Source organism: Protopterus annectens, chromosome 11.part0, assembly GCF_019279795.1.
Source record: "Protopterus annectens isolate FY-2018-M chromosome 11.part0, PAN1.0, whole genome shotgun sequence".
Lineage (NCBI taxonomy): Eukaryota > Metazoa > Chordata > Ceratodontiformes > Protopteridae > Protopterus > Protopterus annectens.
Window position 1 is genome coordinate 1141856922 of NC_056745.1, and position 14966 is coordinate 1141871887.

General features: G+C 40.4%; 1 protein-coding gene across 2 annotated transcripts in view; it reads left to right on the plus strand.

The window, feature by feature from the left end:
* The window catches only part of LAMB4 (laminin subunit beta 4), a 1139974-nt gene that overhangs the window by 607758 nt on the left and 517250 nt on the right, over positions 1 to 14966 (plus strand). For both annotated transcript variants that reach the window (XM_044088495.1, XM_044088496.1), the window contains exon 16: positions 14341 to 14511. In XM_044088495.1, coding sequence (XP_043944430.1) covers positions 14341 to 14511 — 171 coding nt within the window. The remainder of the gene's footprint in view (positions 1 to 14340; positions 14512 to 14966) is intronic.

Sequence of the window (14966 nt, forward strand, 5' to 3'; positions counted from 1 at the left end):
GCAATTCACAATTGTGTGTTGAGCTCATTGTTAATGGAGCCGCCAATACTGAACCAGAATATATAGCAAATCTACTGGCAGATAAATTCAGTTCTAACTCTCTTCCTCTCTCCCTCTCAACCTCCCCTCAGGAAACACCATCAAATATAACTCCCCCTACTATCACTAAGGAACAGGTCCTCAGAGAACTGTCTAAGGACAAGATCACTACATTGATGAGCCCAGACTATATCACAGGATGCCTTCTAAATAGCTTGAAACATTACCTATAAGGGCGTCTAGAATTGCAATTTAACTATAGCCTCCAAACAGGCTTCCTGCTTCAGAAAAGGAGAAGAGCAAAAGCCATCTCTCTGCGTAAAGGTGGGCCATCTGCAGACCTTGGAAAATACAGACCCATAAGACTCACTAGTCTCATATGCAAAGCTATGGAAAGAGTTCATGATCATGGAAATGATCAGTAATGACATAGGAAATCTCCAGACACTTGAACCAATCCAGTTTGGTTTCACCAAGGGCAAGTCATGCCTACTTAATCTGGTGGACTTCTTTGTGAAGGTCACCAAAGCAATGGGTATGAGTAAAATGGTTCACACTGCCTACCGTGACCTGGCCAAGGCATTTGACTCAATACCACACTCAGGCATTTTTGACAAAATCAAGAAGTTAAGTATAAACCGATATGTCCCCCAGTGGATAGCTAGCTGGATCACAGAAAGGACCCAGGCAGTTAGACTTGGGGAGTCTACCTCTACTAAGAGGCCAGTCACAAGCTGAGTCCCTCAAGGGACAGTCCTGGGACAAGCTCAATGTGGGTTTACAGAGTGGTCCTAGCAGCAAGGAACTCGAAAAATTGACTACCTTCTGGATTTAAGTATCTTTGCTTTTTTTCCACTGGAAATAGCTTCTGTTGCTTACTTTAAACTAGCCTGAACTGTTTTTTTCTGATTACTGCATTTATTTTTAAATCTGCACTTTTAGTTACATTTAGTCGAATTTAATCGAAAGTTTGCTTGTTTGTTTGTTTAATTTAACTGTGGAGGCTGCCCACTAAAGTGTGCTAGCCCGTGTAACTAATTTATCACTGTCTCTGCATTTTCTGTGTATTTCTACAAAAAAAAACAAAAAAATAATCCTTGTTTTCCCGCCTTTCTCGACTAGTTTAGATCAGTATACAGGCATTGCTGTATTCTGGGCTGTGGTGTAGTTCCTGTGTTGTCCATTACCTTACTTGGATAGAAGGAAGTTTCTTTGCTCACCAGTGGGAGTGGGGAGCCTTGAGCAGCCTACCTGTCCTTGGGGGAAGTGACCTCAGCACAAGAAGCTGTAGTAATTGGTTGTTTGGGACCATTCCTAGCTCTTTTGTAGTTCACTGCTTAAAATCCGCCTCTGGGCATTTTTTTCTGGCTATACTGCTCAGACAAGCTCCACGTGGGTTTACAGAGTGGTCCTAGCAGCAAGGAACTCAAAAAAGCGACTACCTTCTGGATTTAAGTATATTTGCTTTTTTTTCCACTGGAAATAGCTTCTGTTGCTTACTTTAAACTAGCCTGAACTATTTTTTTCTGATTACTGCATTTATTTTTAAATCTGCACTTAAAGTTACATTTAGTCGAATTTAATCAGAAGTTTGCTTGTTTGTTTGTTTAATTTAACTGTGGAGGCTGCCCACTAAAGTGTGCTAGCCTGTGTAACTAATTTATCACGGTCTCTGCATTTTCTGTGTATTTCTACAAAAAAAACAAAAAAATAATCCTTGTTTTCCCGCCTTTCTCGACTAGTTTAGATCAGTATACAGGCATTGCTGTATTCTGGGCTGTGGTGTAGTTCCTGTGTTGTCCATTACCTTACTTGGATAGAAGGAAGTTTCTTTGCTCACCAGTGGGAGTGGGGAGCCTTGAGCAGCCTACCTGTCCTTGGGGGAAGTGACCTCAGCACAAGAAGCTGTAGTAATTGGTTGTTTGGGACCATTCCTAGCTCTTTTGTAGTTCACTGCTTAAAATCCGCCTTTGCACGGCTTTGCGTGGTCGTGCGCATAGCACAGCGCCGGTTAAACAAGGTTAAACTTGGTTAAACAAAGTTAAACTTTTTCTGGCTCCGCCAAGTCTGCTCTTCAATTTTTCCCTTAGAACTGTTTCTACTTGCAATCTAAACAGCCTGTACTCCATCTGAAAAGCTCAGCACTTGCTCCTAAAACATTTTTATACAGGTAAAGCACTCTTAATCAAAAGAAAGTACTTCATTCACCTAAATTCTGTTGAGTACACATCTCCCTATAGGTCCTTTCTGACTCAGTTACACAGCAATCTTTTTCACTATTTCTAGCATGTCGAAGGCGTCCTCTCCTTTTCAGCTGGTGAATCTGGGAATCTTGAGGCAATGTTACAATTGCCTCATGTACACAGACAACCCTCTCCTCCTCCCAACAAATACAAATATATGCGAGAGATGCAACTATATAGCCAAACTGGAGGCTGAGCTCTCTCAATTCAGTACTGGCAAGACCAGTCAGGAGGAGAAGGTAACCACGCACACCACAAACCCAGTCTCACATAGAACTATCACAACAGCAAACCAAACACATAAACACACAAAAACATACTCGGAGGCGCTGATTAAAAATCTACCAAAACAACAGAGGCCTCCAAAGCAGACACCCAAGCAACAACACCTCAAGACATAGCACATGCAACACATAGTTCACAAAGTCAGTGTGCTAAACAGTCACAGACCTTAAGGCCAAACAACATGCCAGACACACTTGTAATAGGTGACTCCATAGTCAGACACACTGACGTCCCGCTCACCAGACTGAACAAGGAAAAGGTCACAGTAAGCTGCCTGTTGGGAGCTAGAATCCGCCACATAACACAAGCACTCAGGTTACTCCACAGCAAGTACAAATATGACTCGGTCATTGTACATGCCGGTGTGAACGACCTGAGACGTACCTCCCTGGACTACATGAAAAGAGACATAGAGGAGCTCTCTGATTATGTAGCCCAGGCCGGTATGACCCTGACCCTGAGCAGCATCTTACCCTCACCAAGAATGATGCCACAGTACAAAGACAAAATGATCAGTTTTAACAATTGGCTTAATTACTGGTGTCATTCTAAGGGGATCCAATGTCTGTCTGCTTGGGATGACATGCTTGACAAGCCACGCTGTTTCGCAAGGGATGGCTTGCACTTGTCACCCCTGGGCTTCTGGATATTGGCCAAGGCTCTTGCCACCCCCATAGTGCCTTTTTTAGGCAAGGCTCAAATGACAAACCTACCTCCCTAGTAAACACAAGTGGAAAAAAACTAAGGGTAATGCTGCTCAATGCCAGAAGTCTAAACCTCAAGATGCACGCCCTCGAAGCCCTCCTCAGTATGGAGAACATCAATGTCTGTGCAGTGACTGAAACCTGGTTCAAGGGCTCCTGAGAGCACCCCCAGCACTATCAGGTTTTACCTCATATCATGCGTTCCGGCCCCAAAACTTGGACCAAACCACAAAAGGAGGGGGAGTATCCATTTTCATCAAAGATACCCACACCTCCAGGTTAGTGGCAACGCACGAAGCATCGGAAACTATCCAAGTGCAACTAACCATAGGCAAAACTGCCTTACAGTTTGTAGCATGCTACAGACCACCCTCTCAAACTCAGGAACCCCACACAGCCTTCCTGAAGACACTGGAGAGTATGAATGTCTCTCCAAATACCATCATTTTGGGAGACTTCAACTGCCCAAACATAGACTGGGAACATTACTCAAGCCCCAACACCCTAGCCCAAAGGTTCCTAGAATTCATAAACTCAAATGCAATGGAACAACTAGTCACCATTCCCACAAGAGGAGACAATATACTAGACCTGATCATCACAAACATGGGGACAAAATGCTCCACACCGAAGTATATCCCTCTTTGGTAAGATCAGACCATAAATTAATCACACTGGAAATCCACATGCCGCCCCCACCACCTGCACAAAAGACCACAGTGAAGAACTTCTCAAAAGCAAACTTCACACTTCTTAAGACTGAAGTGGTATCCTTCAAGGCCCCTGGGCCAGTGGAAACCACAACCCACACTGCTGAATCCTTTGCAAATGCCTTCTATGGGCACCTTCAAGAATGCACGGATCATGCAATCCCAAATAAAACCAAGACCCATTCCCCCAAAGGCAGGCACCTGGTCTGGTGGACCCCAGCCATAAACAAACTTTACAACAGGAGGAGGAAGCTACTACATGACAGAGCAAAATCCCTAAAAGGGAAGGCGTCTCTGATCAGTACTAGCAAAAAACTACGATCACTCATAAAATCATCCAAGGCCAACTTTGAGAGAAAAATCGCAAAAGACACAAAAGATAATCACAAGGCCTTCTTTAGCTATGTTAGAAACCTGGGTGGAAACTCCCAGATATGCTCAGAGTTAGTCCAAAATGACACAAAATACACTGAACCCACTGACATTGCCAACATTCTGGCAGACAGGTTCAGTGCAAATTTCTTCACTCCCCCAAAGGAGAAATAACTATCCCAGCAGAGTGTAGCCTCCCTAACATCTCAGATGCCCAGGTGAGAGCCGCCCTCTCTAAAGCTAAAAACACAGCATCAATGGGACCGGATGGTGTCCCGGGCTGTGTGCTACATGAACTCCAAGAGGAACTAAACCCACACATAAGGCTGCTGTTTAATCTTAGCCTTACTACAGGATACGTACCCAAAGAGTGGCGTACAGCAACAGTGGTCCCACTTCACAAAGGCGGTGCCTCTATGGACCCCGGAAATTACCGCCCCATAAGCTTGACGAGCCTGGTCTGCAAAGCTATGGAGAGGATCATTATGGAACTCATAAACAAAGACATTGGGGACCTACAGACATTGGATCCTACTCAATTTGGCTTTGTCAAGGGCAGATCCTGCCTTTTGAACTTGGTCGACTTTTTTGAAACAGTCACAAAGGCCATTGATGAGGGTAAGGCAGTTCACACAGCCTACCTTGACCTTGCAAAAGCCTTTGACACAATACCCCACTCGGGCATCATAGACAAACACCAGCTTAAATGTAAACCCATATGTCTCAAGATGGGTTGCAAACTGGCTCAAGGACAGAACCCACAGGGTCAGAGTTGCTGGAGCTATATCAGACTCTAAGCCAGTCACAAGCGGTGTCCCACAGGGCTCAGTCCTGGGACCCCTCTTGTTCGGCATTTATTTTTCCGAAGTGCAGGCAAACATAGGAGGATTGTGGCTGACAAAGTTCGCAGATGACTGCAAACTGGGCGCCATAGTTGATACTCCAGCGGACACAAACATCCCTCAGAGAGGCCTCATAGAAATGGATAATTGGTGCCAGAGCCATGGCCTTAAGCTGAACGCCAAAAAATATATAGTCATACCCTTTGGGAAAAACGAGGTACCGACAAATTACCACATAGGCGGTAATCCATTAAGTACGGAAGAGGTAATCAGGGACCTAGGGACCCAGGTTGACAGTAACATCTCATTTGACACTCACATTGCCAAAGTGGTTAGGAAGACCTTCTATATTGCCCACCTTATCATGAAGGGTTTCACATCTAGATCAAGAGAGGTCATTGTGCCCCTGTACTCTTCTCTTATCAGGCCAATGATTGAGTACAATGCCCCATTTGGGATGTATCTCACCCGACACCTGCAGCAGTTGGAAAGACCCCAAAAGTTCCTCACCAAGAGGATAAAGGGTCTTAAACATATGTCATATGCTGCCCGACTGAAAAAACTCCAGCTCTATTCAGTCGCATACCGCCTACTCAGAGGTGATCTGTGCCTGACGTACAAGGCCATGTCCAATCCTGAATTAATGGACATGCTCCACCTCAGAAAATCCAAATCCATCAGAGCCACAAGAACAAGTGACTTAAACCTCAACACAGAAATAAATAGGACATGCTGGAGGGACAGATTCATAACCCAGAGGCCCCCTACACTCTGGAACAGAATCCCAGTCCATGTTAGGCAGAGCCCCTCACTGACTCTATTCAAGAGAAATCTCGACGAGTGGATGGGAGATCATAGGTTCACCCCGGGGGTCATCTCTGTGTCACTACTAGACAGAGGCATAGTAAACTAAACCCTAAAAGGGCGTAGTATTCTCATCCTAAGGGGTGGTGTAAGCCACATACACTCTGGCTAGGCTTATAAATGCCTTAGGGCAGATAGCCTAGTACGAACCTATGAACCTATGAACTCCTTTTTGGCATTTACTTCTCTGAAGTCAAAGTCAGTGTCAAGTGCCTCTAGATGACTAATCACGTGGATGTTTGCAAATTAGGAACAGTCATAGAATCCCTCACTGACACAAATATTCTGTAGGAAGAGCTGACACAGACAAATAACTTGTGTCAGAGCCATGGGCTAAAACTAAATGCCAATAAATGCATAATAGTATCCTTTGTGAAGTCATCCACCCCCTGGAAACTATCATATTGACAACACACACTTGACCCAGTATCCAGGGGCTTGGGGACACACATAGACAGTAATTTCACATTTGACCATCATGTGTTTCGCAGTAGTGAGGAAATCATTTTATGTTATGCAACTTATAAACAAGGTTATGGCATCTAGGGCCGACAAGTTCATTGTAACAGTGTATTCAGCATTAATCAGACCTATCATTGAGTATAATGCCCCTTTGGTATGTACCTAACCAGGCACATCCAACAACTAGAACATCCACAGAGGCTCCTCACTAAAAGAATACAGAGCATAAGTAGCATGTCCTTTGCAGACTGCCTCAAGGCACTATCCCTGTATTCTGTCTCCTACACGTTGTTAAGGTAAGCTCTATGCCAGCCATGCAAGGCTTTGTCAGACCCCAACCACTAATGGATCTCTTGCATATCTGCAAAACAAACAGCACCAGAATTACCCTTTCTAAAGACTTAATCCTTGCCTGTGATATAAATAGGATCTGCTGCAAAGACAGGTATGTATCCAAGAGACTACCCCTTCTCTGGGAGAGGCTGCCCCTCCATGTGAAGCAGAGTTCCTCCCTAACCCAATTCATGTGTAACTTAGACAGTTGGCTGGGGAACAGAAACTTCATCTGTGGTTTGGCACCTGTGTCTCTAATGGACACAGGAAACCTGTAAATGGTTATTCTCCCAGGCTCCTGCTTGTAAATGTTTCATCTCCCAAGCTACTGCTTATATTTATCAAGGGTATCAGAACTTGTCAGAGATGTGGAAAGCATGGCTAGGCTTAAACCTTCCCTTGTAGTCATTACCCTAGTACACACCTATGAAACTATGATGGAGTAATTAGCCTGGGTGGCAGTTTTCCAAAAATGCACTATAATGCATTTCTTGGTATTGAATTCTAATGTGAGAGTCTGGCATCAATTCATTTGTCTGTGTTAGAACCTGTTGTAAGATGTTTGTGTCATGGTGGAATCTGTGATAGCTCCCAATTTGTAATCATCAGAAAAGTTGGTCAGCCAAAGACCCTTGACATTAGTCTTTACCTCAGAGAAGTAAATGCCAAATAGGAGTGGTCCTACCATGGAGCCCTGAGGTACCCTGTTGGTGACTGGTCTCTTACTGGAGATGATTGCACCAATCCTGACTTCCTAAGTCCTGTCTGTGAGCCAGCACTCAAACAATGTCATGGGTAATATAACTGAAAAGGTCTTTAATGTCAATGGTTAAGAAAATCCCATCTAGAAATGCCCCCAACTGATGGTCTCATTTATTTATTAACTCAGAGAGAAGTTTTATCTACTGTATTCCAACTGAAATTTTAACATGTCTTTAATAAATTGGATTATATATTCACTTGTGCCTGGACTTTCGTGTTGGCTAAGTTATTGTGTTTTAGTTTTTGAGTTTGTTTTGATGGCAGCAGGCAGATTATCTGATACTTCTATGAACATAATGCAAATTTATGTTGGAGCCTTAAAAGATTCTTTGCACAACTTAACCCTTTTAATACAACCACTTACGCAACAAACCTTTCCTGCCAGTACTGGAAACCAGGAAATAGGTGCCAATCGGGATAATCAAGGCATGGAGTTTAACAGTCAACTCCACGACTCCATACCACCAGGGCAGCAACAGTATTTTTCCAGGTTAATACCCAGTTCAAATTGTAACTTTTATAGCAATATTTACCATCCCTTGCAGCCTGTGAATCTGGATACCTGGCTTAACCAGGATGTATTGTTTACCAATAAATATGGCTCTTTTATGCCTTCTGTTGAACAATCCTTAGCTATATTAAACAAAAAGTTGTTGGAGTACTGGAAGTTACAGCAAGAGGACATCTATTTCAAGGAATGTATTGAAGTACAACAAGTCCCAAAGGGACTAAGGACTTGGAAATACCCCACTGAACTTGTTGGGCATTCATTACTGCATCAAGAACTTGTTGCAATGAATGACAAACATGGTGAAAAATTGATGGAATTGCTAATTTAACACAACATCAAAGAAACAGATGCCTTATTCCTGGAAATAAAACAGATGGATACAACTATTACCCAAGATATACTTTTCAAAGATTACAAATTTAAATACCATAATATATTTATGGAAATTCCTAAAGTCTGCACTTCTAGTCAAGAATATAAACAGAAAAAACTGCAATGGGATCATTTGGATTATTCCAAGGGCATCACTTACCTCAGCTCCCCTTGAGGATAACAAATGAATGATATTCAGAGTCATGAACCTCCTCACGAGAATAATACAAATGCCACATGATAGTGATACTGTCCCACTACATGACAAATAGCCTTTAGACTACCCTTTACCTTGAAGATCAGAGAGAATATGAAACAGAAGAATCAACAGTCACAATCCTTATGTAGTCCCATCCAGGACACCTCAACAACAGTCAAAGAGGTACTACAATTCAAGAGGGTGGAACGGATAGAGACTGTAGTCATCAGTGTAACATTCAGACATGGCAAAACTACTTGTAGCATCATTTCAAACAGCACAAAAGACTTTCAGGTTTATACTACAGTAGTTATGATATCACTAGTGACCACCCAGAGTTGTTTAGAAAGCGTAATACCTTTGTTCCTACTAGGTGCATCAACATTACCAAAATCATTAGTAAACTCAAATTATTTGCTAGGATCCCCCATCTTTGTTTATTTTTCAACAATTCAAGCTATGATGGCATGAGTAGCAGTCTAAGAGTGCCCCGTATATTTAATTCTGAATTTCATCGTACCCTTAATATCTTCGAGATAATTTGTGAAATGGACCTCAGGCATTCGCTTAATAAACAATCTAATACATATGAATATAACCTCAGTAAAGATCAATGGCAACTCTTAAAGGATTTACAATCTAGCAGCCAGAGAATTATGCAGCCCGATAAAGGCAGAGGAATAAAATCTTATTGTGCTGGTGGAATGTTAAAATTGGATTATGAGCAACAGATGCTCAGTCTGTTATATGATGACACATATGTGGAGGCATCTCTCAATGAGATTAACATATCTTATAGAAACATTAATTATCACTTGGAGGATATGTTAACACAAGGGTAAATAACTCCAGGAGAATATACATTTTTGCATGTGGACTTTCCAGTAATTCATGCCATCTTCAGCGTACCTGAGATTTGCAAATTTTTAGAGAATCACTCTTAACACCCCTTAGTGGATGTAGGCAGTTCAAAGACTAGCCCCATCCCTAGATTTATTCACCATCAACTTAAAGTCACAGTTACAAATATCCCACACATATGTAAGTATTCATGAAACTTCTTAACTCAGTATAACCAGTTGGGAGCATTTCTATATGGGATTTTCTTAACCACTGACATTAAAGACCTGTTCAGATGCATCCCCCACAACACTGGTTTGTATTGGTTTACTGACTATCTCACTTTTAACTTGAAAAAAAAAAAAAAAAGATAAAATCAGTACCTTATGTCATCTGGTTGAAATGGTTCTCCATATAATTTTATATACTACGGAGGATACTGTTTCAAGCAACAAATAGGTATAGCCATGGGGGTGCCTGCAGGCCACTTTATGCCAATGTCATCATATCAGCATGGGAAGACTGTTATCTCTTCCCAAGTACCTTTTTTCAGCATATTAATATGTATACTCAGTATTTGGATGACATATCTATTGCCTGGGTTGGGTCAGTCAAGAGTGTGGAATCATTCATGGATTACCTCAATGGTATAACATATTTTTTTAAATTTACTCATACGGTTTGTACCAACGCAATAACATTTTTGGACATCCAGTTATCAAAGTACTTCAAGCGGCAAGCTCTAAAGTCAAAAATATATATATGAAGCTAACATACTCAGATAATCTCCTGCACTTCAGCAGTAACCATCCTTTTCAGCAAAATTGGGCTGTCATAAAAGGGCAGATGGTAAGAGCAGAAAGGATAGTTACAATACTCAAGGATTTATTGATGACTGTAATTTCCTCGACCACATGTTCTTGAAAAGAGACTACCCAGTCCAAGTGATCAACTCCATTGAAAAGTAAGTTGTTCAGAGAGACAGTCTGGAGTCTACGTTCCTTTATTAAGTACAGTGGACAGAAATTCAGAGGCTATACAAATACCCAGTCTCATACACATTTCTAGTGCCTTTGCAACAACAAATTAATCTTGGTAATTTTACAGTAAGCACACACACAACACCGATGGGCACAGTAGCTCACATATTGGGCACTCTTTCATCACTACTTATAATGCCAACAGTAAAAGTATTCCTGACATCATTATTAAAAATCAGCATTTTATTTCCAGTGACAAGAATATCTATGTACAACTGGGAGCCAGACCCAAGATTATATATAACTGGGCACAAGTTTTAAAAATATATTTGACAATGTATCAAATATTTCTAAGTCTACAAGTGGTAGAATGTTAAACTGTGTGACTTGCACACAGTGCCAGTATATATATTGTGGCAATGAATTATTAATTGTCAACAGAAAAAAATCCATTTTCACTGTGCTTCAATTGTCACTCTAATGGAGTAATATATATTGCTTTATACATTCAACATCCAGCATTATATGTTGGAAAGATGAAGGATGGAGAGGCAGCTGAAACAATGCATATATGAACATCTATATGACATCAAAAAAGCAAAAACAATCAATGCTCTATTTCCAACAATATTGATCACAAATTCCATTTTGCTGTTTTAGAGAAAGTAGAAGTCAGTCCAAGGAGGGACCTTGGGCTATCATACTGGAACAGCGTGAACTATGGTGGCAAATTTTATTAAATGTTACTGCGCCACCTATCCTTAATGATATTGTCACCATAATGAGCCTTCTAAAAACGAAGGCAGATTGGAAATAATTATTTGAGCTTCATATATTTTTTACTGTTTGCCTTTTTCATATTGCCTCAAAGTATTAATTTTTGATGATTGCATATGCCTGACTTAATTATATAATTATCCACTATTTTGGATACATGCCTTGTTGTTCCAAATATCAATTTTGAACATCAAAACTTTTTAATATGTACTTTTTTCTCATATGCATTTCTAATAACCATTTTTATATTTTATTTTACACTGGAATGCATTTATGGGTCGGGGCTTATATTGTTCTGTTAAAAAGTTATCTGTTCAATTTCAAAAAGATACAATGTTTCTTTAAGGTTCTTTAGGCTCCAGGTTTGAAATTTGTCATGTGGCATTTTAGAGCTTATAAAGGGTCATATGACTTAGAGATTTTATCTAATGAACTCTCATTTATTCATTAGCTCAGAGACAAAAGCTCTTATCATTTGGTTTTATCTACTGCATTCGAATTTGGAATTTTATCGCATTTTCAATAAATTGGATTGCACAATCCAGTATCTTACATATGAGGCCCCCAACTGGTTATATTGAGTTAAGAAGTTTCATGAATACTTACATATATGTGGGATATTTGCAACTGTGACTAAGTTGATGGTGAATAAATCTAGGGATGGGGCTAGTCTTTGAACTCCCTAATTGGTCTGTAGTTTTCAAGGTCAGTAACTGGGTTGCCCTTATGAAGGGGGAAGAGTACAGATGATCTACGGGCATCAGTAACACAGGCAGTGGACATACTGAGTTTAATCATGTCTACAACTGAGCCAGCAAGGTAGTGTTTTATGCTGATAGGAAAACAGCCTGGGATTTTATCTGGACCCACAGAGCTAGTGTTCTATGATTTGGAGAAGGCATCATCTATCACTTGTGTGCTGTTGTGATAATGAGGAGTTAATTTGATGATATCAGAGGAAAGAGTATGGATGAAGCTGTGAAGAGAAGTTTGAGCTAAATTTGTCTGCAAGGATATTTGTGATCCCCCCTTAGTTTGTATCAGTAGTGCCATCAGATATTGACTCAGAGCGATGCAGAGTATTGTTCCAAATATTCTTGATATAATGGATGAAGGCTTTGTGGTTCTGTTTGGTGGTGGTAGCAAATTCAACTTTTGTTTGGCTTTGCTTGTTTTGACCTTTTGTCTTGGTTCTCTGTTTATTCTTCTGGGTTCATTTTCTGAACAGAGTACCTGAGGAGTTTTCTTATTGTTGACTTTGTTTATGTCACTTCCTGGATAGTGTTCAGATTTTTTGGTTAGGGAAGCTAGATTGTTAAGGTAGTCTTAATGAGTTATGGTTAAATGGCTGGGTCCTGTAGTTGGCTGTGATGTAAAAGGTGGTTCTACCTTCATTTACAAAGATGTCTATGAGGTCTGAGTCATTATCTAGCTGGAATGATGAGATTATGAATTAAACTAATCCACCACCACAATGGATAATGCTATCCTTTTTCGAGAGTCTGAATGAGTACTGGGCATTAAAGCAGACATTGAAGTGGTATTATCACTGTACTGAAACCACACTTCCATGACTACACAGATGTCTGTGTTTCTAAGGGAGAGGAAGACCCCAGCAGTAGGCAACTTATTGCATGGACTAACATTAATCAGTACCACATTGGTATGAGCTTTGTGTGGATTTGGCATATGTGGGAGAATGACATTGCCTATAAATGGCATGATGGGGAGGGTTGAAAATATTTTAAGCAAAATGTGGAAGCCCTGTGTTGGTCATCACTTTAAAAGCAGGTGGGACTATCAACAATCTGCCCCAGGCTGATTCTCATTGCATTCCCCTGGGATGACACAAGTAATTTAACCAGTTGTTACAGTAAATTATACTCTGTCAATATTGCAATATTATTTGTGGTGATTGCAATATACTGCTCAAGACAAGTTTCCTGCCAGCACTAGAACTCAACCACTTTCCTCTTTATATATTCCAATGAGGTGCAATGCAGGTCATTCACATCTACTTGTTCAACAGCCATGTAATGGTACATGCTTGAAGTGAGGGGGCTTGAGTACCCAAGTGATGTCATGAATTCTAATACCTGACAGGTAGATAACCATCATACTATTCTTGTTCAGCCTGGTGAGTACTGCATCAACATGTCTCACTATAGAGTCACCTTTAACTAAAACATTGTGTTGTGATGTGAAATTTCTTGGTTGCCAATAGGCGAAGGGTATGCCACCTGGGTGATCCACATATATTGAGTTAATAAGAGGTACTGTATCATGTGATCTGCAGCTGAGGTGCTTGTATGTTGCTTAGGTTTGAGTGCAGTAATATTGTGCCAAAGAGGTGTCTTGACATTTTGTAAGTATTTTTAGTGCCTCAGCATTTGGGGTATAGTCCTGGAGATGTATTATTGTGGTGTTGTGAGTGTGTGATTACTGATATCAATATAGTTAGAAAGATCTGTGTCCAGGTTAAGTATCTGAACCTCTGAGTAACAATGAAATGAGTTGGAGGATAAGCATGAGGCAATTACTACACTGCCTCAAGGAACCTAGTGTTAGTGGGCTAGCAACAGATGAGGGGACACTACGCTGTCTTCCCATGATGTGCAGAAGTCTGATTATCAGGTGCAATATCTACAGAGGGGGGGATAGGACTGATGGCTAGTGGGATACAAGAATTTGATAATACAAAATCCTTGTTCTATTAATCAAGATGATACTATGAAAGTACAGCCCTAAGGTCTTATTATCTGTAATTGTAAATAATTTGCTTAGGACACTCTGGTGGTAGGGTTCTGTAGCTATTAACTAGGGCTATTCATTTAGGACAGTGGCAAACAGTGTGGCTTATTACACAGAGGCCATAACCAAGGACTATTTTGAAAACTCCTATGAGAAAATTAGTTAAGTGCTAGTTATTAAAGTGTTGCACCTGCTAACACTTTTAGTATAGTGTGTTTTTTTTAATTTGAAATCATCGTTTTTTTACTTTAAAGTCTATAATTTTATGTCAATTTTGTTTTCTATATTTTATAGCAACAAAACACGCAAGTAGAGGTTGTTTACAGACAGCCCACTCCAGAGAAACCCATCACATGGACTGGACCAGGGTTTGCACGAGTACTTAATGGCATGGGCCTAAGATTCATAGTTAACAACATCCCATATACCATGGACTATTTTGTTGCCATTCGTTATGAGCCTGAGGTATGTCATTTAAAATATGCAATTTCATTTTCAAAATATATTAGAAAAAAATGTACTTGAAGAAAAGACTGAATAATATTTATGACACAAATCATATTACTGGATGCTTTCTGTACTCTTTTATGTTTACACATTCCACATACCTGAAATATCTAAATTGAAACAATACATCAGTGAGCTGTTTTTCAAAGTCTAAAGTATAAGCTACATAGTGTATAATAAACACTGTAAAACAGAGGAATAAAATGCGTCAGCCAGCTCAGTTTCATCACTGCTGCTCTTGGTCAAATAAAAAAAAAAAGTCTCCTTAATGCAGTTTACTATTTTCCAATTAAAGATTCTTCTGTTCTCCTTCTCATATTCCAGTAATCTCTTCTGCCTCCCTTAATGATGCTTCTTGTGTGTTTATAATCTGTGCTTGCAGTTTATCATACATTATTTTTGTAATTATAATG